The sequence below is a fragment of the Stegodyphus dumicola genome, chromosome X1, assembly GCF_044657685.1.
Source record: "Stegodyphus dumicola isolate Sdum_Otavi_A_Nest chromosome X1, ASM4465768v1".
In the NCBI taxonomy this organism is placed as follows: Eukaryota; Metazoa; Arthropoda; class Arachnida; order Araneae; family Eresidae; genus Stegodyphus; species Stegodyphus dumicola.
The window spans coordinates 220,307,414-220,335,073 of NC_140780.1; the positions used below are offsets into that span (position 1 = coordinate 220,307,414).

Genomic DNA, 27,660 nt, shown 5'->3' on the forward strand with positions numbered 1-27,660 from the left:
AGAGAACTAATTATTAGGTTATTAGGTCACATATGCGATGCTTACTCCCCCAAGTGACTGAATAACAAAGAATCAGGGAAGAGACTAAAGATGGGAGAGTATAAATTCTCAGATGAATGTAAGTTTGTAACATTTGCTCTCCGAATTCATTCGACTTCGGTAAAAATTTAGCTGATGCGAGAAAATCAAGCAATTCCCAAGCATTTATATTTAAAGTAACACAAATGTGAGTGAGCAGTCCCAGTCTCAAACTTTGGAATCTTTATACCTCCCAAAAGGTAATATTTATCTTTCCGCTTTTCTTCCCTCTTTGCATTCTTTAGCCCCATTTTAAGTTTTCAGTTACGTTACGTTTTATTATTCCCCTCTTGAATAAATGTGAAAATTTTGATTCGATAAATTTGGCAACGAATTCTGGATAAAATAAAATCATCAAAATTTAGAGAAGTGAATTTTGTGTCGCTCAGACAATAAGTCTTGGAAAACATTCTGAGTTTTGTCTCCATTTTTAATCCGTCACATTTTGCACTGAATATTAATCGAATACGCAAATTTAACACATTATTGCTTAATGTTAACAGACATACAAGTTTTTTTTATTATTCTAACGATATATATATATATCAGTAGGGATATTATGTACATTCGGTATAACTCAATTTTTTTATTAATTTTTCGGAGTAAAACTTGTTTAATTTGGAAGTACTGTAGCTGAATAATAAATGCGAAGCAAACCTAACTAAGTTAAATTTACTGTTTCTGCAAATGACAAAATGAATTCGAGTCAAACAATCCTGCATGTGGGCTCTGGATAAGTTTTCCTTGCTCCTAGCCTAACAGTTAGACAAAATATTCTCTTATCTATGTATTTTTTTTTTCATTGACTTAGACTTGGCCACTACTAAGGCCGGCAGTGGTGGCCTGTGGAAGCATCTAATTGGTGAGCCACTGTTACCAACTATGAACGACAAAAAATTACAGCCATGCCTGCTCCGAAATTATAACCCGGGACCTTCGGTACCACAGTGGACTTCCCTAACCACAATACCGTCTGGGCGGCTTCGTATGACTTTTGTCTTATGGATATTTATCGAACTCCATTAACTTTTTAAAGGATTTATATATTCTAATGATCAAATTTGTCTTCCTAATTTCTCAAAATTGTGATCTAGAAAGACAAATGGGTAAATACCTTCTTAAGTTTTTCATGATAGCTTTAAGCAGGAAGAAAAGCATTTTTCTCGAATGACGATGCAATTAAATAAAAGTGCGTAACATTTTCACGGATAATTAAATATGATTACATAGGTGTAACATATTTAAAGATATTTCTCATCAAAAATTATTTATTGTTTTATTATAAGTAGGATTCAATTAAAATTCATAGCTAGAAAAAGAATCACATCGTTTTAATAACATTGGAAATAAGAAGCGGGAAAAGGAAATTATACCCTTTAAATCAACAGTAGTAGTATTATTGAAAATGAATATTTGCGTCATTTGAAACATTTTTGTAATTAGAAGAATATATAGTTTGGTTATAACTTTGTAATTAGAAGAATGAATAGTTTGGTTATAAATTTATTTCAGTAACTGCTGAAGTATTTTAGCTTTAAATCAAAAGCGCCACTTCAAATCCAACTTCGAGATGACTCAAAAATCCTTCACGGAATCCCTAATTTTTTTCGTTTTCTAGTGTCAGCAGCAACGAAAAAAACATTATTGTGTAATATCGAGTTCAAGATTAGTTAATCGGTGATATTAATTAATCAGTAATAATCAAGTTAAATAGTTAATCACTAATAATTAACCCATTAGTTAGTTACTCGTTAGTTAATCAACAATCATCAAACTACCTTATCAAGACATTTTATTTTCTCCTTCATTTACATAGTTCTGGGGGGGGGAGAGAGGTTGATATGAGCAAGAAAACTAAAATGATTAAACGGATAGCTAAAATCGTGAAACCTTCCAACTTCCTTGAGCTAGACTGACCTTCAGTGACATAGTCAAGATAGTAATTATTTCTAAATTTAAATTTAAAAAGTTTAAATTTTGATTGAATTAAGATTTATTTAATACTGGAAATCCTTTGTTAAAATTTTTTTTTTAATTTTATTTCCAGAGCAATTAAATTTATTTTGTTCACTTCCAGTTGCTTAATATTTTGAATCAAGTGTGTAATTTGATTACAGAGGAAGCGCATTTTCATCTGATTTTAATTATTCTCATTACTACAGTGCATCTGAAATGTATCATAACCTTTTATAAATAAACTTTTAAATACCTTAAAAAATAAAGACACGAAACCCTTTCGAGAAAATGCGATTCATAAGATATCTCAAATCATTTGGAATGTAAACTTTTCTAACATGAGACGATAAAATTCAGATAATGAAACCGGATAATATATAGTAACACAAGGAACTGCAAAAATTGTTGAAGACACACGCGTAAGATTGCGTGCATATTATAGCACAAGCATTTTAATTTACTCGGATTTTCTACTGTAACTCGAAATCTCTTGAAACAAAAATTTAAATAAAAAAGCTATGTATAAAGGATCGAATAGCTGATTTAAAGCTATGCATAAAAGTTCGAAGAACAACGGACATTGCTCCTACTAAAGATTAAAAAACTTTGCTGTGAAATTTTAAATATTTGAAGAAATTTTGTGATTTTCATTCAGATGGTCTACGATGAATTTGTAGACCTCATTTAGGCTATAATTCATATCAGAAAGATTAGCAATAGCGCAACAGCATATTAGTTTTTCAAACAGTTTTGATGTTAGAAAACATCGATAGTTGAGACTCTCCTTTTTTTCTCTCTAACATGCTTTGTTCATTCCTATTCCTCCAATTTGTTCGTTCCTATTCGTCATGCTACTCCTTCAATATGCTATGGTTGCGTTAGCTACCAGAATATTTAGCATCCGTGCAGCGTCGCGCATAGATAATTCTCAGAGGTCTGGAAGTTCGATGCCTTTAAATTCTTAAAATTACCGTTCAAATTAAAATTAAACAATATTTAACGTACAAAGCGATTTCAAAGCAATACATGCGTTTCTTAATAATTTATATTTTTATTTTATTTTTGGAAATAGTTTCTTTATCTGATGCAATTTATAATATAATTAACTCAGGCAATGTAGAGTATACCTAACTGATGACATCTGAAAATATTTGCATCATTTTTGTAATTAATAAATAATTGTTCAATGTCGTATGCTGCGTACTTCGGTACAGAATAGCAGTTCAAGCGGAGCCTAATGAGGATTTTTTACCATGATGATATACATGCACCGTTCAAATTCATCTGTTTATAACGACCGGGCCATGCTTACTTATCTTTTCACCAGAGGCAAAGCACTAAGTTGAACGGCTCTGTACACAACGCAAGATATTTACCCGTTTGATGAAAAAACGTCAATAAATAAATAAATAAATAAAAATAAAAATGTTAAAAAGGAAGAAGAAGAAATATATACACACAAAAAAAAATACAAGTTAACTATATATGTACACTTTAATTTTCATTAAAAATAACTATTTCAAATCATAATATAATACTCTTACAAATATATTCCCTCTTAGATTTAAATATGTACAGAATAATGACACATATAACAAGTTATAGGCTTGAAATGAAAACCACTAAAATTTTAATTTTCCTTTTTGTTAAATTACTAAAATAAAATAAATGGTATTGTAACCAATAGAAAAATTATTGCATTAATTTTTCAAGCATTTTAATAACCTATTGTTTTTGCTTTTCACGAAATAACATCATCAAAAATGTTTTCGAAATCTACTTGATTTCTTACTTTATGTATTACCGAAAAAATGACCAATTCTTGACTAAATGAAGCTATTGCATATTTTTTTATTTTAAATTTACTAAAAATGTTTCCACCGCTAGCAACAGTAGCTGACAACGTTAAAATATACTTATTGCTACTTCCAAATTCAGATGCTAATAAGCTAAATTATATTCGTAAATTAGTGTAAGGATCTAAGCTTTTAGCTGCTTTAATGTCCAGAATTATTGAAACAGTGTGTGACTTTTAAAACTAGATATTTCTGACTGAATTTCTGTATCATTTATATCATTCTGATATTTTAAGGGCCGTTGCTTTTAAATTATTTAAACTTAATGACGTTTCATTTTTCACCTTGTAAAAGTAGAAAATTGGAATATATTTCGTATAAGTTTTCAAACCTCCCCTTCAGTTGAGAGGTTAAAACATCTAACACTTCTTTAAATTCTAGTATGAAAAAAAATATTTTTTCTGAAAAATTCTTTGATTCTTGACAATCCGATTTCTTAACATTTCCTTGCCATTTCTATTCAAATTTTGTTTAGATATTTATCCCTATTGCTAGATTTTTGTGTCTGCCTCAAGAGTACTATTACTAGACCGTAGATTTTTTTCTCGTTTGCAGTAAAAAAAAAAAGGCATAATTCCTTTATTAAGCAAACGGCTTTAAGACAAGTATAATTTTTGATTGCAAGGCTTTATTTTTTTTTTTCAGCATTAAATTCTGTAAGGATTATGTTAATTTTATTAACAGTTAAATTTGGAGTTAAATTTCCTATCCTATCGATTCTTAACTTCAACTTACCACTTTCGGCCAGAACGTAGTTTTAGAATCACATCTGAATACATAATGAGGAAGAGTGGTATTTAACCGCGAAGTTCTTCGGTCTTAGCGAGAGAGGTACCAGGTATTTTGGCTGCACGAGTCCGCCTTTTTAGGCTACTCTCAAGTAAGCTATTATCACACTCGGCCGTACTTTAGGCCCTTGGTAGCTTCGCAGTCTATTAACGTTAACGTTTCTTCCACTTTTCTAGCGTGCCTTCATGGTGTAGTGGTTTTGCACGCTTGGCTGGTATTCCAGAGGTCCGTGGTTCGATTCCCGGCAAAGGCAGTTGCTAATTTTTTCTTCTCTCTTGCTTCCAAAAATCCTAATGTCTCTACAAGTGGCGCCCGAACTAAAAGGGTGTTGGATGAGGTTTCTCCACACCCAGGATTTGGCGATTGGGTCCCCTGAAAATCCCAGTCGCCCTTTAAAAAAGGGGAGTATATAAGGTATTTCTCCCACTTTTCTAGCGTGCCTTCGTGGTGTAGTGGTTCTGCACGCTGGGCTGGTATTTCAGAGGTCCGTGGTTCGATTCCCAGCGATGGTAGTTGCTAATTTTTTATCTCTCTTGTTTCCAAAAATCCTTATATCTCTATAAATTTTGATATCTTCTGCTATACCTCTTTAATTTATATTAGTTTAGTTTAATTCTTAGTCTCTTAAGTTCAAGCCCAAGTGTCGGCTTTATTGTACAACTCCAAGACGGAGTTCTGTCAAATCTTATTTTGAATAATAAAGGGTTATTTTACCCTTAAATCTTGTTGTTTCCTGTCACACGAACTCAAGCGATTATTCGCTTACTAGTTCTTAAGATTCTTCACTTTCAACAGTAACTTAGAATTACACAGTGAGGAACTCTGCAATTCTATCAGATAACATACATTGAAATGCTAAATTGATTTTCTTCAAAACGCTATTGTTTTCATCCCATTGCAATGGAATATCTTTTAATAACGATGCACTTTTGATCTTGATGCCCATCATATATCCATATTATTTACTTTGAAAATAAGGATATTGTTATTAGAAAAAAGAATAACAGGTTTAATTTAACGGTGGCTAATTGCCAACTACATTACTCAAATATCTCACTGAAGATAATTGCTTAGTGAGCATTGTCCCATAACAGATCCCATTAATTCAGTGCTATGATTTTGATATAAAATGTTTGCAGTAATTTTCTGCCACAAATGATTTATTAACACTCAAAACCCATAACTACTCTAAGTTCGCACTAATAAACTTATGTAGCTAGTAACTCTGCCGTAAACTGATAAGGAGTTTCATACTGAAATTATTTGGCTTTCCTAAGGATATTGTTAATATGTTTCCATCTCTGTTTCGAATTCTGTTATGTGTAATGAATTTTATGTAAAACTTCCACTTTAATAGATATTCTGGATTGAGAAAGGTTTTCTTAACAACTACTAAACACGAATCTTATGCTTCTGGTTTTTCCGTGAATGTTTCTGTCCACAGTTAATCGAGTGCGTAACGTTAGCAACTTCTTTTGGTACGATTCGTAACGAACATATTGGCTTAATATAGTTTTCAGACTTTTCTCATGTTTAACTTGAACATGAGACAGTCATCTTAGAATATTCTCCTCCAAATCATCCCGCCTAAAACAGATAGCCCCGCGTGCTTTACTGTAATTAATTACCAGACTTTAATATTCCGATGCCTAGTCAAATGAAATTTTATTGCAAGAAAGACTTATTTAAGTTTCATCAGAATGCCAATCTCAAATATGCCAGCTAATTAATATATTATATGCCAGCTAAGTCTAATTGAAACCATTAACTCTAATTTGTTCTATTGCATTTAAACAATTGTAAGATAGTATTTTCGTATTTTATCGTTTTTTACATATTCCTACAAGATAAGAAAAATTTTAAAAATCAATAACGTTTATTAGATGCTTGTTTACTTTTACCCCGCCTCATCAGCCCAGCTCAGAGGATTTAAATGCATTAAATTTAGAAAATATGATAAGTGTTTGCGACTAATTTTTATTTGCAGTTAGAAACAAGTTTGCCATCGGGTCAAAATGGTTTTAATGTCTAATTTCAGTTTTTTTTTTTTTTTTTTTTTTTTTTTTTCTTTAATCTTTAAATTAACAGCGTTATCCCATTCATTTGTTTTCCTTTCTTTGCGTTTCAGTCTTTCCGATTTTTCTTTTTTTAATTTCTTAAGCGAAGAATATATATACATACTTTAATATCGGTTAGATTAGTATCAACAAAACAACAAAACTTCTTTAAATATCGTACTGTTGTTCAGAGGCAATTTTATACAAAAAAAAAAAAAATTGACGCAGAAGGGCAATCATACTTTACATTTCATTTTCAAGCATCCTTGCTTAATCTTCCGATGCTCTTGTCTTTTGGGTTTCCGCCAAAATTACTGCGGCAAATTTATCGCGGACGAAGAGATATCCCGGAGAAAACATTGCAAGGGGGAAAGGTCGTCGTATAAAATATCGTGGGAGACAAGAAAACAAAGAGAAACATCGCAATTCTAAAACATTCGTGGTGTAAAACATCATCGACAAAAAATAAAACAGTTCAGAAACTTTTTTAGCAGTTTAAAAACATCGTCGTCAACAATGAGTTGGTAAAAAATGAAGCACCTGCAAATCGTAGCATCAAATCGTAGCGTAATGATAACGTCGCATACATGCGTTTTCAGACTTTAAAAATTAGTATATTCGCATAATAATTTTGTGACCGCAAGAAAGAATGAGGATTGTTTTGTTTTTACTTTTACGTTTTTTAATTAACTAATAAATTTTTGCTGCAAAGCATTCAAAAGCATTCAAAGACAAAAAATGAGTAGAAAAATAATTCTAGGTGTAGCAGCGAATAGAATTTTAAACTGTTATAGTAAATTAATAAAGATCGTTGATTAATTACACTTTTTTATAAAGTTTTATTGGTAAATTTTTATGATAAACATAGTAGAAAAAAGATTAGACAAAGGAAGATGAGTAACAACATATGGTTACCTCTATTAAAAGTGTTTAATGTATTATCATATTATAAAATTAGTTAAATGCTAAAGTAGCATTAAGTTTCCTCTCAGTTTTTAAATGCTTAAGTGTCCTTTTTAATTTATTAGCGAAACTTTATTAGTTAATTCCAAAATATAAAAGTAAAAGTATTCCTCGTTCACTCTTGCGCTCACGAATCATTATGCAAATACGCATTTATAACTTTTAACGTCTACAGATATGTTATCGTCATTCGATGATTTGAGGGTGCTTTATTTTTTTTTACCATGATATTTTCAACCACGATGTTTATATACTGCGAAATTTTTAATCAGTTTATTTTCGACGGCAATGTTTTGCATGCGATGTTTTCTGCTTGCTTTCTTTTCTCCCACAATGTTTTGTATGACGACGTTTTCGCCTTGCAATATTTTCTCTGCGATGTTTTCGACTGTAGCCGGTCTGCTGCAGCAAATTTCAGGCATTTTCTTTACTGCCAATATTTGGTTATTGAACTTTGGAAAACTTGTTATGACGAAGTAAAAAACTCTAGTTCAAACTAAAGGAACCTGGTAGAACATTAAACTGCAAACTAATTTCGGCAGCATGGTGCTTTCTAGCCTAGTTTAGTTTATGCAGTTCAATACGTTAGTATCAAAAAGCGCAAATTAGTTTCATTACATTAGTTCCAACAACAAATTTTAATGTTAGGTGTCGGTATATAAAGTACCGGGAAAGGTTAGCACTTTTTAGAATAAATAAATTTTACTAATTCTTCTCTTAATTCATATGGATTGTGTATAACACAGAACTGAAGTTTTAAAATGAATTTCTAAATTTCCGTAGCTAATTTGTTACTACTTTTAATTGATCGCCTGAGGCAAATGCCTCCCTTACTTCGCCCTTATTCCGGCTCTGTTTAAATTGTTAAAATGTTTGAAATAAAAATCGTTGTTGACGAGAAAATAGGGGATGACGCATCGAATGTTAAACGAAGTGGGAAAGCTAATATGAAAGCAATGAATCGTTAGAATCCACTATATTTGGTTTGACTTACATTGAATGCAATATGTGTTCAAAGTTTAGGTAATGCAACTAGCAACACTTTGCTTTTATTCTAGGCCAAACTGCTCTATTATTTCTAATGCAAATACAGAGAATTTGGTGATATGCGTATCGACATTTTTATCACGAAACGTTTAAGATTAAATCAACGAAACCATTTTCCAGCCACATCACAGTTCGTCTAAAATCGTCATATCTGCTACCTCTAAGCAAGTGTTTAAGTATGTTAAAAATTAAATAATCTGAGCAATAATTTTTCTTTTCTTTGATGAATATACAGGTGCGAAAAACAAAGCTATATATTAGTAAATTTAAGTATACTGAAACTTAAACTTGAGGAAGAATTTATATTTTAATCTGAAAAATTTCTTTTCTTACAAATGGCAGCAAAACCTTCAGATACTTTCGAGATTACGTGCAAAATTATGACTTGTCTTGTACCAACTCTGTTGGTTATTGCAATGTTGTTTGATGGTTATGTAATAGCAGCATAAATCTTAGCTTGTGAATTCATTTAAAAGCGAAATAGATGAAGATTAATAAATGATTCATTGGATCACAGGACTTATGGACTCGCAGGGATATATTACAAAATTAGTCCTGAACTTCTTAGTTTATTGGAGAGTTCCATCAAGGCTGTGAACTTTAATGAAAGTTACATGCTTAGATTTAAGCCATCTTAAAACTTTAAAGTGCAGACGTGGAATCGACTCATGTACAAAGCTGTGTCTGCAGAAAAAGATTCGCTTGTGTTCTCAAGGCCGAGATTTTCGTTCAGAGAAGAAATGCCTTTAGATCAGTGTTTCCCAACCTTTTTTTGATTTGCCCCACCTAATCCTCTCTAAAAGTTTTAAGCTCCCCCTAGCATATACATAATTTTTAATATTTAAAAATTGAAATTTTCACAAAAGAAACTTGAATGATAGCTTTTAGGAAGAAATGACTACGAAATTTTGTGAGCAAACACAGTAAGTGAACTTTCAAAATATGGAGGACTGAAATTCAAGAAAAAACTCATTTTAGTGAGAATTTTTTATTTTAAGTATTAGTAATTTTTATTATTTAAATTTAACGCGCTCCTTGCGCTTGATACTTGCTGCAAAGAAATTTTATGTCAGATTCCAATTTAGATAACTTGAGTCTCAAGTATCCCGGTTTCATTATATCCAACCAATTTCTTTCTCTTTTTTTTAGCAGCAAATAATTTATGGCATTAATCTGCATAATTTATGGCATTAATCTGCATGAATCTTCTGTTTTTGAAGGCGAAACATAATGCTGATAATTCAGATTTGAATTATTTTCACACTTTAAGGAAAATTTTTTAAAAAAGAGTAATATTAAAGTGTCTATTTACTACTCATAATGCAACTGTTAATCGTGCTCTTGAGGCTATTTATCAAATTTCATTACTCATCGCTTAATCTGGGAAAAGCCGTACTATAGGGGAGAATTTAATCAAACCATCAATATCAGCATTTAAAACTGTTCTAGAAAAAGATGACAAAGACGTTAAAGCTATGCCACTAAATAACAATACTGTTTGCAGAAGAAAGATTAAATGAGTGAGGATATTGAAATACAACTTGTTGAAAAGCTGAAAACAAGAAAGTTTTCGGCACAAATGGATCAACCAACTTTGAGAGATAGTGAGGCCGTACTTGTAACTTGTGTAAGATATATTCATAAAGGGGATTTTGCCGAAGAAATGTTCTGTAAATCATTAGAAAGCACCACTACCTCCAAAGATATTTATAGTAAGCTAAAAAACTACTTAGATATAAAAAATATACCAATAAAAAATAGAATACATCTTCTACTGCAGATGGTGCTCCTAATATGATGGTTGAAAAATAAATTAAAAGCACGGAATAAGAGAAAGGGTTGCTTAAAATTGATAAAATATGAGAATCCAGAAATACTTCTTGTGCATTGTGTTATTCACAGACCAACTATGATCAGAACTGAAAATTTATTTATATCCTCTTTTCCAACTTACATTCGTGCTTTTTTAAGCCAATACAAATCAAACCGTACTGACAAGGAATGTTAAAATTCAACAGAAGATAGGTTTTTGTAAGAACTGAACAACTAATTATATTTCTAGACTGTAAAACTGTCTGGAAATGAGCTTCTGGAGAAACCGAAAAATTTTATAACAGCTATAAAGAAAAAATGGAATGGCAGCAAGGTTATTGTTACCATTCCTAACAGAAGAACGTCCTTCTTTCATAACGACAAGAAGAAAATATTTTAAAGATTTTTTTTAAATAATTAGAGGAGAAAAGCCTCTATCAGGGGCAACAGGTTCCAAACAACTGAGATTATGAATAAAAAACGTTTCTGGAGCATAAACCTCAAAAGCACATTAACTAAAAGAATAAAAGTAATCCTTTTTTTTTTTGCTTAGTAGAATCGTATGATTTAACATGGAGAGGCGAAGAAACAGAAAACAGTTTATTGTAAATAGTAGCTCTGAAATTTAGTTATTGCTGTTAGTACCCCCAAGTTAAGCCACCATGAATCACGCGAACTTAAAATTAAGCGTCTCCGTATTTTCTTTATTTAATTTTACACATTTATGCTTGAATTAGTTTGCATTTGAAATTGTCAGTTATTCATAAAATCCTGATAAATAAAATATTACTTTAAGCTTAAAGGAAAGCATTTTAAAGGTAAAATCTGATGTGGACACTGCATGACTTCCGTGTACAGCGTATAAAATTATACATATTTTTTGCTGCATTTCATTTAAACTAATTTTCTAGAATTTCATTAGTAATATATTTCTTATTCAATTAATTCAGTTCTTACTTCGCGGCAAGGCAAAAATATATAAAATCTCAAAACACCTTCATTACAAATTGCAAAATACAGAAAAAGCACAGATCTTTAGCTATCTGTTTCAAATAATATAAATATGAATTTTAGCTTAAATGTCTGCTGATGTTTCCTGTGCAGCATATTGTGAAACTTCAGTGCATTCAATGACTGCAGAAAGTTTTCCACCTGCTAGAAGAAGGTTAATAAACCACTTTATTACATTAATCTTACTTATGTGTAAATTTCAGAAACATCTGGGTTTTCTTCTGCCACCAGAGTGATTGGAAACGAGCTTTTGATCCGGCAGGACCCGCATCATTGAAATATAACTTGAACTCTGTGATACCCAAAAGAAATTACTAATTCATTATTTCTTCATCAGAAGGTGCTGAAAGAAGTGTACTGTTCAGCTGAAGAGTGCACATTAAGATTGCTTTGTAAAGAACAGTTGCAATTTTAAAACGAAGAAATGCGTGGTAAGTTTATATTTTAGTGACTGTTTAGAGAATTTGTTATAATTGCTTTTCAGATATGTGTGTCAATCTTCGTCATATTATTCAGTTTCCTTAAATCATAAATTTCTTTTCTGTTCATACATTGTGAAGTATGGAAGTTGTTACTTAAGAGTAAACGTTTTGTTATTTACCTTTAATTACTGATACGGATGCAGTACAAATAAAGATACATATACCTGTTTTAAAATAAAACCGAGTTATATATAGGTACAGATATCGAACTTTAAAGCCTTTATGTTGAATATTTGCTTCTTTAACATGCACGGTGGAAATTATAAGTGCAATAAAATTTTATGTATAATATATGGATTAATTATATTTAAACATCCATATTTTCATTGATTCTGTAACACATTCAATGATAAATTACATTAGCTATTTTATGTTAAGGCAAATGCAAACATATAGTTATTAATATCTGAAATTTATTTTCAATTTACATTAAGATTATTTAATTACTATATAGTGAATGGTTCGGAAAAAATATAATTTATATGGGATTTATTTTTAAACAAATACAGTTGACCACCAATGCCCAGATCGTTTTCTCATCTTTCGGGCTACTTTAAAAATGAACTTTCTAATAATTATTTAACTGTTTTTAATTTTTTCGTTGGTTTAAATAATACAGGAAAATAAACTAATTCACTGTATATATATATACATATATACTATATGAATGCTTGCCTAAATTTACTTTTACATCCCAGAAACTAATAATATTCTGTGAAATATCCAACTAATGGAATGAATTTTTGCAGCGATGATGTGAAAAATAAGCATAATTAGCATTATCCAATCGAAAGTTATCAAAATTCTTCTGATATGCAAATCAAGACGCTGTGTCATTTGACATAAGCGCTTGGCGCAATGTGAATATCTGAGTAAGTTTCTCTAATATAGCGTTTGATTTCAATATATAAGATCTCAAAACGGTTGTTATGGCTTCGAAGTATCATTTGGAAGAAACCTGTGAAGTGGCGAGGCGAATCATCGGCCGTGTAACGTCAGAACACCCGTGTTGGGTGCAAGAAAAGACAGGTTGTCTTTTTAAATATTTATTTTGAAAACTTAATTAGAAATTCTTGAATAGATATTAATATAATTGAATCATTTCAGTCATAATTCATACAAAGGCCACTGAGGCGGCGATGACGCTAAAATGCGTCTACTTTCACTCGTTTACAGCATCAAAAAACTTTTTTACCCAAAGCTCTCTCCCCGTTTTGTTAAAAACCTGGAAAGAGAATAATTAATCCCTTATGTTCGGAAACCACACTAGGGGGCGGAGGGTTTCAGCTGCACGTTTCTTCCAAAGGTCTGCTGTCCATTCTGTCGCTGAGAAAAATTCTGAGAAATTAAGTTCAGAGATTGCGGCCGCCACTGAAACTGATGTATCAAGACGAATTCTATACAGGAAACTTATTGAAAACGCGTTTATGCCAAAAAAAGCCAAAGGTAGGTGTTTTACTGTGTTCATAACAAAAGAGAGATCACTTTAATGGAGGTAAAAAACATCAGAACTCAAGTGAACACAATGATTCTAAGTTTTCAATATTAATGAGTCGAAGTTTAGTTCAACATCTGATTCTGAACGTTTCTACATCTGTAGGGAATCAGGAAAGCGAAATCATCCTTTGAACATTATTGAACATTATCGTTTATTGGAAGTCTATGAAAGGGGAAAGCTCGGTTACAATTGTCGACTTGGTAGCATCTTAAATATGTTCTTATAAGGTTATTAGTCTAAAACCAATCTGGTTGTCCAGTCCCTCTAGTTAATATTCTCTCTTTCCAGAAATTCATCCATATTCATATTAGCTCTATGTGGACGAATATTCTCATCCATAAAATGATCTGAAAGACAAATGAAAATGCAAATATAGAACTCTAAGGTCTCTTTACTATGTCTCGCAGCAGTTACTGATCATCTGAAAAGGACATGATGCGCCTATCCAGTATGATATCTGTGAAAATTATCAAACCTATGCTGTCATACTTGTCACTAGAGGGCAAGGAGCGAGTCCCTAATTCTCTCTAAATGAGGTTATAATGAAAATTAGTGGTTAGGTTGAATCAAGACTCATCTGTACGAAAACGATTTTCTATTGCTCCTTAGTCTAAAATCCATGTTCTCTGCACCATGCTAAACTCTTGTGCGCAGAAATAATAGGGACGAAAACAGCAGGTCCTTTTGCAGATAAACGGATTTTAAAACTCTATGTTCGCTTTATGAGTGGTGTAGTTAGTCGCGTTTTAAGAACTATATGATTTTTAGACGAGACCCTACCTATTCTCTTAAATTTGAACATCAGTCTTTTTTCAGTGACATTATTTAATTTTAAATTTATCTTAAATTTTAAATTTCAAATCCTTTATGAAATTTGACCGCACTCATTACAATTTTGAACCATTTAGTCCTTTTACTCTAACTACACTTTAAGGTCATATTCTATTTTTATGTACTTTCAGGCATGAATACAATAATATCTAATATATACTTTGTTATAAAACATAAGTATGCTCAAACAAATTAAACGTTTCATTAATATTTAAGCTTTCTCTGCATATTTTAATCCTACAAGGAACAATTCGAGCTTTTATTTTATTCATCATTCTCAACTTTAACAGGTGTTTGGACTGAGTTTATATTTGGGTATTACAGCCAAATTAAATGTATTTCATTTCTTTAGTAATTTTCACTATTTACTTAAATCTCACTTATTCTTCTTTTTAGCCTCGCATATCTTGTTATGTACATGTTTAGTAATGTGCTTTGCACATTGTAAAGTCAAGGGTCAGTTTTTCGCCAAAACAGCAAATTCCATTCCTCGAATGGGCCGAAGATCAGATTCAACCCTGCCAAATCTTGTAGTAAGTTATTTTTTATTTTTGTCATACTTTTTTCAATGCTAGTCAAATCTCATTGTATAAATTTGATTTGAATTTGATGTATTGCACTAAAATACAAAGTAAATAAGCACACTTTTCTCTGAATTTGTTAAGCGCGGCGTTCCTTCTATAAAGCTAAAATACAAAGATCTATAAATTCAAACTTATCAGTTTTAAGAGTCAAAGTGCGCCATTTAATCAGTAAATCGTAGCTATAAATAAAAAGATGTAATGCACTTTTCATCGCAGGGAAATAAGAGCACAGAAATAATCGTCAGTGATGATGTCTGTTTAGCAATATTAATACAGGATTCACATGTGGGTCATTAACACTCAGAATTGATTAACGTACTGGGAATTTATACGTAACAAAAGAAGAAGCCTGTTTGAATGTTCGAAAGATCATCAGCTGAGGTCCACGTGTCTAAAACACCTTTCTGCATGATCCTGACCTCCGTTTCTTAATCTGGTCTGATTACTGTAAATGAAAGACTACGTTGTAATAAGAAACCGCCTTTCACTAATGGTGACAAAATACATATCAGAAACTAGAATAGTATATACCGCAGTATATCCAGCATCAAATTAGCTTTGTCAGCCAGAAAACTAATCGTGTTTCCTATTGATAGGGTAAATCGAGGTAGAATCGCCTCAACTTGGCAACAAACATGCCACTGGTTATTTGCGAAGTGTCGTAATATTGTTCGGCCTTACAAGAGACGATATTAACACAAGAATCCATTATGCAATATGATGAATTTTCAGGCTGATGAATGATATTTGATACTGAAGAATTGTCTTTAGTTAGTAATCCCAGGGAATATTGGTATGTGTGAAGAACTTTCTTGCTGCCATGATCTTCCTCTGGGTATTTATTCACTGACCATATAGAGTTTGGTCCAATGTTCTGGCGCTGATTTTTTCTAACAAAACTATATACTTCCACATCTATCTCTGTCCCTCAATATTAGCTGGGTAACCGTTCATCAGATTTAAAAGCCTTAGATTGACCTCCAGGTTCCCTCGACTTGGTTCCAATCAAACACCAAAGAGACTTTGCGGAAGAGAAATTTCAGCCACACAAAACCCTTACCATCAAACCTAGCAGAACTTTAGACAGCTGTATAGAATGAATAACCTGCAAAACTGCTGAGCATTTTCAATGCCTTATAAAAATCTCATACAAGGGCTGTGCAGTCACAAATGGCATTAAATGAGTTTTATTCCTAGGCAATAGAACTTGCTACATTGCAGAAAATAGTATAATGATTTTGCCTAAATATTCTAACTGTTCATCTTTATGGCATAAAGGGTGTGATATTACGTTGTGATTAGTAATTCCAGGGAATATTAGTATATGTGAAGAACTCTCTTGCTGCCATGATCTTCATCTACATATTCATTCACTGACCATACAGAGCTTGGTCCAATGTTCTAGCACTGTATACTTCTAACAAAAACTATATACTTTGTAGAGACATTAGGATTTTTTTGAAGCAAAAGAGATTGAAAAATTAGCAACTGCCTCCGCCGAAAATCGAACCACGGAAATACCGGTTCAGCGTGCAGAACCACTAAACCACGAAGGCACCCACAGGAAAGCGGGAGAAATACCTTATAACTTCCATATCTATCTCTGTTCGCTCAGCATTAGCTGTGTAACCGTTCATCAGAATAATTCAGTATACTAAATGACTATTCACAGCGAAAGGAACACGGATTGACATTCGGTCGACGATTCCCCTGAGTCAGCTCGACATTCGTGAATGTGCAACTTTTATTTCTTAATTGGCTGTTCTAAAATCCTGTTCCACAGATGTAGACAAAGTTAATGATTTTACACCTTAGGACTGTGACAAAAATGATGACTAGACCATCATGTGAATTTTCCCTTAAGGACTCTATGGCGAATGATTGTAGTATTGTTTAGTGTTTATTAGGAATATATATAGTGTTATAGGTATGCCAGTTCATATGGTACTCATTTGAATCCAATAAAGAAATCCAATTAAAACTTTCTAAATGTGCTTTACAATGTGGACTCAAGATTACGCAGATATATTTCACATGGAAGAGAATTTACCGTATATTTCTGCACTTTTCATTTCTATCTAAAGTCATTGCTTATTGTTAAAAATTAAGTATGTAACAATGTACAATTTGGAAGTTGAAACAAAATGTTTCACTGAAGCTAATGAATACTAAGTAAGTTATAACCATGCAAGTTAGGTAGCTCTTTAACGTTAAAAGAAAAAGATTTTACAGTATAGCAACTTAAACTTTTCAAGTCGGCTTTTCAAATGTTGATCTATTAATGATGTAATGCATGGTGCAGTCTCTTTTAAAGACCGTTAAAAAATAGTCAAAAATGATCAGTAGAGATCTAAAGTCTTTTAATGCAACAGCATTTTAATGTGAGAAATTGTTGACTCACTAAACCCATTCAGCGGAACATATTTTTACTAAGAAACTCGGATAAATAAGTTTAGTGTTTTATATTTCCTCTAAGTATATAAGCAATGGATGGACAAGACATATCTATACTTAAGGTGGTATCCATATCATTCAGATAAGATATAGAATAAACATTTTCTGCGTAACGGTATTTTTCATATGATATAAATATGTTAATGTTTCGACCCTGATTATATTATAACAGTTAGGACATCATCTTCCCATTTCGGCTGTCAGCATGTGATTTACATTGAGAAGAAATCTTTCTCTTTCTAAAGACTTTCCTCTTGATCATTATCCTTTCATCATATTTCACATTTTGTCCAGTATTAGTATCATCAGCTTTTCTTTCACCTATCCCTTCAAGTGTACTAAGTCTTTTATCAATCCACTGTACAATAAAGATAGCTAAACTAGGAAAAAATAGTTTTCCAAGCATTTTGTATTCACTGGATTTGAACATTATGGAAAAAAATACAAGGTGTTCAAGAAGTGCAGTTTTTAAGTTAATTTTCTAAAATATTGAGCCTAGATACGTATTTCCTGTTACAATAAGTTCTCAAAATAAGATAAAGGACTCTGTAGAAATATTTCCAGTACAAATTTGGGTGATTTTTGTAAATGTAAAATTTGGCTTTGGGGGGGGGGGTGTTTCGAGATGAAAAAGTCCAATTAGTAAGTTATTAATAGAAAGATTTATTTACTTTTATGCGCAAAATACGGAGAAATTAGAAACAGATTTATATTACCATTAGATTACTGTTCAGTTACTACCATAAGATTTTGATAATATAAAAATTTATTGCAAACAGCAGCTTTTTGTCATTTATTGTGAAGACAATACAAGAAACTACGTATCGGAAAACATATGCCTAATGGATTAATCTAGCCCAAGTTATAAACCCGTTAGTTTGCCAGCCGACAGGTGCTGGCTTTTTTCTATATTTTGAAATTAGCGGTTTTCCAGTTAAAGTAAGCTATTTAGTGATTAATTTAACATATTGAATTTATCTGAAATAAATGTCAGTCTGGAATTTAATATTTAGTACTCAAGTCGTTTGAATTGCGAAGCATAACCGACAAAAATTTCTTTCAAATATTTTAGACCAACCTATAGACTTCAGATAGAATCTAAATAAAAATCTTTACTTTTATTCCCTTTGTGTTGTTATTTTTATTGCTTATGTATCTTTTGATAAACATTCAGTAAGTGAAATTTATAATTTATTTTATTTATTTATGTTTTTGCTAAAAAAGTGTTTTAAATTTTAAAAAAATCTAGCCCGTCGGCTGCTTTTTAATTAAGCATTCGGCCTGAATGCAATTTTTTAAATTTGAGACCACTGTTGGAAGTTACTTGAGAACATACTCCTCACGTCCGAAGATCAACGATAAAAAGTTCTGCTAGTGCTGCCATCTCTATTCTAAGATAGGTGTCAAAATGCCAAAAATAGACATTCTGTGAGTGATTCGTTATGAGCACAAATAATTTTTTTTTTTTTTTTTTTTTTTTTATCAACCTAGAGAAGTGGAAGTCTGAAATGCGGTGCAGTGGTATAATTTTTATACTATAAAGGCGCAGAAGCCCATCAAAGGCAGCTAGGAATTGTTCATTTATAGAAGATGAAAACAATTATGAAATTCAATAATAAATTTAAACAAATTGAAAAAAATTCAAAAATCGTAGTAGTAGTAGGTTTTCAATACAGATCAAAAAGGTAACGAATTTTAACCAGAACAGCAGCTGCAGTGTATCTCTGTTTAAAAATCCAAGTTTTTCGGAAATAAAATGCCCCTGACAAACAGCTGAAATTAAATGTTCTTGAAATCGATTAGGAAGACAAGGAAAATACTGTAGACGCAAACTTAAATTGCAGACAAAGAGATTCCTAACCGGCAAACTTTGGATATAAAAGAAATTTAAAATTAAAATATAAAAAATTAGTGAAATATATTTTCACTTTTAGATTTCAGAAAAATCACTGAAACATACCTCATGGCTATGTTGTTTCATAGATGGCAGCACAACTCGGATAAAACTGTGGAATATGAACAAAGGTATTCTTATTATGAAAAAAAATGCATTTAATTATTTTCTTGCTGATGCACTTAACTATCTTATTTATTGCAGTTTGTCTTTCTTTCCTAGAGAGTTATTTTGAATTTAAATGCTTACTTTCTCTAATTACAACCGAGAAAATATTTTTCATTATTAGATCCCCCTATTGTCTTCCACATATTATGATAATCATATTATGTACAGTGGAGTAAATAGAGTAAATAGAGGTGTACAAGAAATATAGCCATATAAGGGCCCAAGCCTTCTGTGGGCATTAGATGTTTTGCTGAATTAGATTTATATGCTTAAATTTTAAATTTTGAACGTAAATAGAAATAGACTGGTATTTTTCTTCCATAAAATACGTACATATAATGTTTTAGCAGTGCTTTGTGTAGTTATATGAAAATAAGGAGCTCCTAAAACTTCCTTCGTTTCACAACTTTAACCTTCGTTCCGGCTTCGTTTTTGCGTAGCTCCAGATAGGCACCATTAGGAACTGTACGTTAAAGAAAGCTGCACAAATGTAAATTGAAAGCAAATTCGAAAAGAAAACATGTTGCATATTGTTATTGTTATTCTTATTGGCTGGCTCCTTAAGCTTCTTTCATTTCAGTTGACCCCTTGTTTAGTGTCCCTGCGACTTGAAGGCTTTCAAGTTTGTTAGTGATAAAGACTAGTAGCGATTCTGCACTCCTCACAATTTGATATTCAGCCTCATTGTGAAAGCAATTTCCGAGTTTTTGGAGGTAAACTGTGACAAAGACTGCAAAAACATAGGTGCGCGACACCAGAACCCTCTGTAATTCATTAGATGTCCCAATAAGGAGATCTAAGGAATGATTTTTCGTTATTGTCGCAGGTCAAATGCTTTCCCATACATGAAAAGAAGTCAGTTTAAGGTAAAGATTAATAATGCTCTTGAGGACAAACATTGTTGGCTAAAAATCTGTTACTGCTTTCAAAGTTTAGTTAGATAATTAAATTATTTACTTTGAACTTATGTATTATAATACTGAATACCATTAAAAAATAAATAAAACATTTGAAATTACATTTCTGTTTTTCTGATTTGCCCTTTTCACAATTTCTACTTTTTTCTTCTTTTTCATAATTACCCGAATAGCTCATTAGCTAGTTTTATGCAGTTTTTTTTTCAATTACGAGACTACCTAATTAGAGGATATTTTGTTATACACAGTAATTTTAATAATTATTTAAGTATACTTAATTTTTAAGAAAATTACCTAAATTTTTTGCTTAATACCAAATGTAATTTTAATGCTATCAAAATCTTATACGATCTGATCAGATAATTAGCAATGGAGAAAAATATATTTTTATAATTCGACAGAAAAATCACGAATATAACAAGTGGCCATGATAGCAAAAATTGTTTTAATACGCAGTTGGGACTTTTTGTACCGGTTATTGTAATGAAATAGTCATTATAATGCGTATCGATTGATATACTATCGTGCTTGTCTTACGGAAAAGATACACGGATATCCGCTTCTAAAATCACGAAAAAGTTAAAAATTTCTTATTTTACTTTTATTTACATCTCTTTTAGAGAGGTAGTCTTATTGTTGCGTTTTAAAAGAAAACGGTTACTCTTTACATGGTTATTTCTGTTACAATATGTACGACATCGCTTAACATTATACTTTGATTTATCTTCGCTTTTACCTTTTAAAGCAACTGAATCAAATGTTTGAATTTGCTTAGTTCTAACACGTCTACAATATTCGTCTGTTAATTTATATTTAATATGTTCTAACGACAGTTCAGTTTCTGATTTCGTTTCTAATGCGGTTATTAAAGAGTTATAAGAATCTGGCAAAGAACATAGTAACATTGCTATCAAGTAATTTTCTTTACTTCCTTCACCTATACTACGCAGCTCTTCAGCCAAATTTAAAACTGCCTTAATGTGTAACTGCATTTTCAATCTTCATTATATCAAACAGAATATAAATTTCTAAGAAGAGACAGTTTGTTAGTTAAATTTATGAAGTCATGAACTGATTTTTTAACTTTTGCTATAGTTCTTTAATAGATTTACCTTGTAGAACATGGATAATTTGGGAATTTGAAATACTGTTTTTTCCAATGGCGGGCACTTGGCTATAACGGAATTGGCCACTATAAGGCCAGAGTTGGTGGCCATTTTATTGTGGAAGCACCTAATAGGCGGCCACCTCTACCTCCTATGAAGTTACAGACAATTTTACATTCAACGCCTTCTTCGGGATTCGAACCAGAGCAGACAGGTTCCCCTAACCACTATACCGTCTGGGCGGCGAATCTGAAATACTTAGACTAGTTAAAGCTTTAGCTTTCCGGTCATTTTTTGTAACCAAGTATCACAACCCGTTTCAGATTTTCCTTCAAATACGACGGTACTTAAACTTTCTTTTATGAAAAGTTGTTCCATTTCCAAACTCAGTAATTTGCATCTGTTAATTTTTTATTTTAAACTGATTCTTTTAGAACATACATTATTACTTACTACAATTACTTTTAAACTATGTAATTAGTTATCTTCAGCAAAGAGAAAAGTTTTAATATGGAATGCTCCTAAAATCCTACAATATGCTCCTTTTTAGAATTTCAAATTTTTGGGAGCATATTCAAAAGCAAATTTCTCAAACTTTGTAACTAAGTTCAGTCTCCTAATTAATGATGCGTGTGCATTAAAACTTTACTAAGTCATTTGAGTAAGTAATTCTTTAGCACAGTTATAACAACTGTTATCACAAGTTATAATAACTGTGATTTCTTTATTAACATAGAAGAAATATTACTCAACTTGAGAAAATTAAAATAGGTTTAAAATTTCAGATACAGTTAAAATGAGTTAATAATTAAAAAATATTCAAGAGACTTAAATAAACTAATTCAGTCTCTTAAAAAGTAATATCAGTTTTACCTTTTAGGCAGTGTTCTTGCTGTAGGAGTGTTTCTAAAAAACGGGTGCTACAGTGGCTTAAATGGCTAAAATCAAAAATGGCTAAGGCTCCGAGTTAGTGCAATCTCGCCAATTTTGTACCTTTTAGCGCATATTGATTGAGGTTTCCTAGTTTCATTATATAAAAAATAATTAAATTTTCTAACAATATTTTAATATAGTTTTTTATTAAAAACTGTTATGGGCTTCAATTAAAGTTACTCTTCCTGTTATACGAGGCGTATTCGGAAACTAAGTACCGTTTTGAAGAAAAAAAAAAAAAAAAAATAGCAAAACAATTTTTTCGAATCCAATTTTATTTTTACATGAAAATACATGTCTTAAACTATTTTTCAACATAGTTTCCGCCAATGATCAAACACTTGTCATAGCGGGTGACCAGTTTTTGTATACCATCGTCAAAGAAACTTCCCGCCAGTTTCGATAACCACGACTCCACAGCATTTTTCGTGTCATCGTCAGGTCCAAAGCGCATGCCACCAAGCTCGCGCTTCATGTGCAGGAACAAGTGATAGTCGGACGGCGCAAAGTCCGGGCTGTACGGCGGGTGATCGAACTGCTCCCAATGAAACTGTCGAATTAACGATTGAGTGACACCAGCAGTATGGGGCCGAGCATTGTCATGGAGCAACACAATTCCTTTACTGAGCATTCCTCTTCGTTTGTTTTGAATGGCACGCCTTAGTTTTGTTAAAGTCTCACAATATCGTGCCGCATTAATGGTTTCACCTCTGGGAAGAAATTTAATAAGCAAAACGCCTCTCCTATCCCAGAAGACAGTGCACATGATTTTTGTGATGACATTGTCACTTTGTTTTTCGGAACTTTTGTTTTTCGGAGAATGAGTGTGTCTCCACTCAATCGATTGTTGTTTCGATTCTGGTGTGAAATGACACACCCAAGTTTCATCACCTGTCACAATTTGGTTTAAAAAGTTTTCTCCCTCATCACCGTACCGCGTGAGAAATGTCAGGGCACTACCAAGTCGCTTTGTTTTGTGAACATCAGTGAGCATTTTTGGAACCCACCGGGAACACAATTTGCGATAATTCAAGCGGTCAGACACAATTTCGAACAAAAGAGTATGTGAAATTTGTGGAAATGCCTCTGAAAGAGTTGTCATTGTGAAGCGTCTGTTCTCATGAATTGCTTCCTCAACTATCCTTACCAAATCATCGGTGACAACAGAAGGCCGACCACTCCGAGCCTCGGCGTGGACATTTGTTCGACCTGCATTAAACATTCTTACCCACTTTCTCACAATTCCAACACTTATCGTGTATTCACCGTAAACTTCTGTCACTTGACGATAAATTTCGGCCGGTTTAACATTCCTCGCGTTCAAAAATTTAATCACGGCACGAATCTCACAGTCAGCGGGAGAACTAATTGTCTTAAACATTTTGAATGTGCACAGCAAACTGAAAACACAACATAGAGCAACCAAAATGGCGACAATTGAAAGTCAGTGAACAAGAAAGACTAGTGAGCATGCGCGGGACGCCTACCACAGCGCTGCGACGGCGCTAGAATGAAACGGTACTTAGTTTCCGAATACGCTACGTAAATTAAAGATTGTTTTTACTTCCTGTAAAGTACCACTTCCGTTTGTCCAAATTTTCCCAAAATTTAATGCATTCTTTGCATAAGGGCAAAAAGCGTCAATAAGGAAAATAGAAATCTTTTGAAGTTTCATATTAGAGTTATCGAGGACAAAAGTATTGCCACACACATACAAATTCGGCAGCCAGACAGATATCGTTGTAAAAATAATTAAAAAGTATTGTGGGCACTCTTATTCGTGCTTATTTACTGAAAATGTATTATCAAATTTTTGGACTGAAAACATTATCTCCCTTACCTATGTCGTTCATAGAGTGGCAGAAGGTAAAGATATCGCGTGCGATTTTTTTCTCTTTAACGGAACCGTCAAGCTTCAAGTACAGTACTTCTTCTGGTTGTCCAGTTTTACCTCAAATCTAATTAACTCTTAAATGCAAAAAGCTTAAATATGGAGAATGGTATTTTTTGAAAGGTTGGTATAAGAGTCCACATACAGGCAAACATTATCATAAAAGTAGTAAAAATGTGTTTTGAAGACTCTTCATGTTTACTCACTGAAAATTCACTATCGTGTTTTTGGACCGAAAACATTACCTCCCTTACCTATGTATATAGGTTGTTGGGAGGTAAAAATGCATAGAATTTATTCAAATGCAAGAGATAAAAACATGTTGCTATTTCTGTTTGTTAAATGAGACGTAACAAATTTAATTTAATAAAAAAATTCTTTGCTGGAACAAAATGTAGATGAGAAAACTTAAGTAAATTATGCAGACCATGGTAAAAGATGAAAATCCATAACTTTTTGCCCAAGAGTTTTAATTTTTTATGTATGTGTTTTTATAATATTTAATATGCTAAATAACTAACAAGTACAGCCAAAATCTTTTATGATTTGTGGTTGTACTTCAGTGTTATACTTTAAATCTAAAGCTGAATTAAAATGCGCTCTCGATTTCATCATACCTCCCACTTAAAGTTAATCTTCGCTAGTCCTTTGAAAATCCCTAAATCTATGCTTAAGCATTTGAAATAATTACTAATGCAAGCAAAAATATCTATAGCTCTTTTTCTCTTAAATGCTATAACTTTAAATTATCATATATGTTCTTAATTACGCCTTTGCTATGGAAACTCCAAAATTGCTTATATTTACAATAAACTGTTTCCTGAACACGATTTTAATAGCATTTTTAAGATATAAATTTAAAATTTAAATGTATAGCTTAATTAGTCTTATTCACGAATAGAAATTTCAGTCTAAAGGAGCATCATTTTGTGCATTGATACATCATAATTACTGCTGTTAAAAGAAATCCTTTAAATTGTGGTTTTTAATAATTTCAATAGTTTTCACTTCAAAAATTACTTTTATAATTTTTGAAAATTTACGAAATAAGTATAAATTTTCTCATAACGTATTTTGTTCAACTGTATTGTTTGTAAGAAACCTGCAGTATATAATTTATAATGATGTAATTAAACTGATAACCATGGCATCATTACCATGAAAAATTGAGTAATTTTCATAGCGCAATGCTTAGTCCAAGTAAATTTATTTTACAGTAATAAAGAATTTTTTATAACACATTTTAAAATATATCGATGAAAAAGCATGCAAAGATATTAATAATAAATTTAAATTGTTACGTTATTATATTTAATATTTTTACTGTTTTTCTAGAGACGGATTGCTAGGACACTTCGATTTGTCGTGGACATGGTTCAACAATATGATCAAGATAATAATGGAGAGCTGAACCCTGAAGAACTCATGGACATACCTTTCATACAAAATGCTATTCGAAATTACCTTGATGAGAGTGAGCTCCAAGGTCAGTATCCGTATGTATTGTTCCGATGCTACTCTAGTCGTTCCTTTCGAAGCAAATTTACATAAGTTTCTATTTACACTATTCTTTTTATAGTAACCTGCACAAATTAAAAATATTGCGAATAGAAAATTTTCCAGGTAATTTTTTCAGCAAATTTACTATAAGAATATACTTTTAAGTTTTTTCTCTTCCTCTCCCCAGATTATGTACTTAAATATAGGTGTTATATTAATAAAAGAAATTGCAGAAGCAAATTTAATTCTTTTCTCACGCATCCGTTTACTCAACTCTTGGTTGAAAGCAAGTGTTCAAACCTAATAACCTGCACCTATCTCCAAATTAATATCTCATTATCAAGGAATGATTTTAGCTGTTGATGTTAAGATTTGATTCTAAAAAGAATTATTTTCAGAACTAGGATAGAGTGGATAGAATAGAACTAGGATAGAACATATACCGTATCTTACTGAGGACACTGTCTTTATAACTTCCAGAATTACTGATTTCTTTCTCGTATTATAATACGCTTTTGTCATGAAACCTTGACTTCCACACCCCAGGCCAAATAAGAAAGCAAATTACACTTATAATAAGAAGGGTTATGCCCTCTTAAACTTTCACGCAAGTTAGTTTATATCTCTTCGTGTTGTTCAAGTAAAAGTCTTTAAAATTTTAAGGGCATGCCAGCAAATAACTTCTTACATCAGAATATTCTAAATGCTAGAAAAAATATACTATCTAGTGATTATTTTGCTATAATCATTGGACTATTCAAAACTTTCACAGTGTATTTCGAAAATCCCGAAAATATTTCAAAAATTAAAATACTTTTGTAACTGTTAAGGCGCAAGATGTTGCTATGTTGACTTTAGTTAAGCACTCGGAATCATTTCTCAACCTCCTTCCCAAATAATTACTAACACCTCTGTCGGAGTCTTCTGATATTTTCAGTCCGAAAGAAGAGTGGGTAAAGAGTTTATAGCTCTTAAAATGATTTTATTGTGAACTTTAAGAGGTTTAATACCTCGTACGTTAAAATAAATTACCTGATTTGCTCAGTTTTGAAACCAAATAAAGTAGGATAAACAAATTTCATTAATTGTGATACTAGAACGCAACTTCAGACTTTTCAGTCTTTCAACTTGTAGAGACATTAGTTTCTTTTGAAGCAGGAAACATGAAAAGTGTGCAGTGCCCTCGCCGGGACTCGAACCTGGACCTCTCGAAATATGCGCCGAGTGTGCTAACCATTACACCATGAAGGCATACAGAAAGGAGAGAGAAAATACCTTATATACTCCCCTTTTAAAGGCCGAATGGGATTAGGGTACCCGATTTCCACACCCTGGTGGTAAAGACTCATCATCCACCACCTTTTTTTTAGTTCGGGAGCCACTGTAGAGACATTGCTCATGTTTCACGTCTCCGGCGTCAATAAATAATAAAATAATGTCTCTATAAACTGTTTAACAAACAGTTATTGACTCTAAAGCAGAATTTTATAACAGATACTCTTAAGCCATTGCTCTGTAATTCACCTTATAACGACTGGTTGCTCTGATTTATCCATGACATTTAACTTCGATTCCCATTTTTCTTTTCAGAGTTACAGGAGGAAAAGATGAAAGTCAATCGAATTGGAATGAACAGCACAGATGAAATTAATGACGAGCACTTAATCATATACTGAAGCCCATCTGTTGTAAAATGTGTGTTGAAGAATGTTCAACTAGCAAATGTCCATGCTTCATTTTTAAACTTCCATATCATTTACGAATTTTTTGTGTCTTTATAAACTTCATAAATTATGTCTTTATGAAACATAAATTATATTCTTCTACACATAA

At 32.0% G+C, this 27,660-nt stretch overlaps 1 protein-coding gene across 1 annotated transcript; it reads left to right on the plus strand.

The window, feature by feature from the left end:
• The first annotated feature begins 132 nt into the window (after nt 1-132).
• Nucleotides 133-27,660, plus strand: LOC118200590 (uncharacterized). The gene is made up of 5 exons (XM_035372549.2): nt 133-278; nt 11,773-12,000; nt 14,777-14,913; nt 25,663-25,813; nt 27,418-27,660. Exons 2-5 carry the CDS (start codon nt 11,994-11,996, stop codon nt 27,501-27,503), a joined length of 381 nt encoding a protein of 126 aa, XP_035228440.1. The 5' UTR covers nt 133-278; nt 11,773-11,993; the 3' UTR covers nt 27,504-27,660.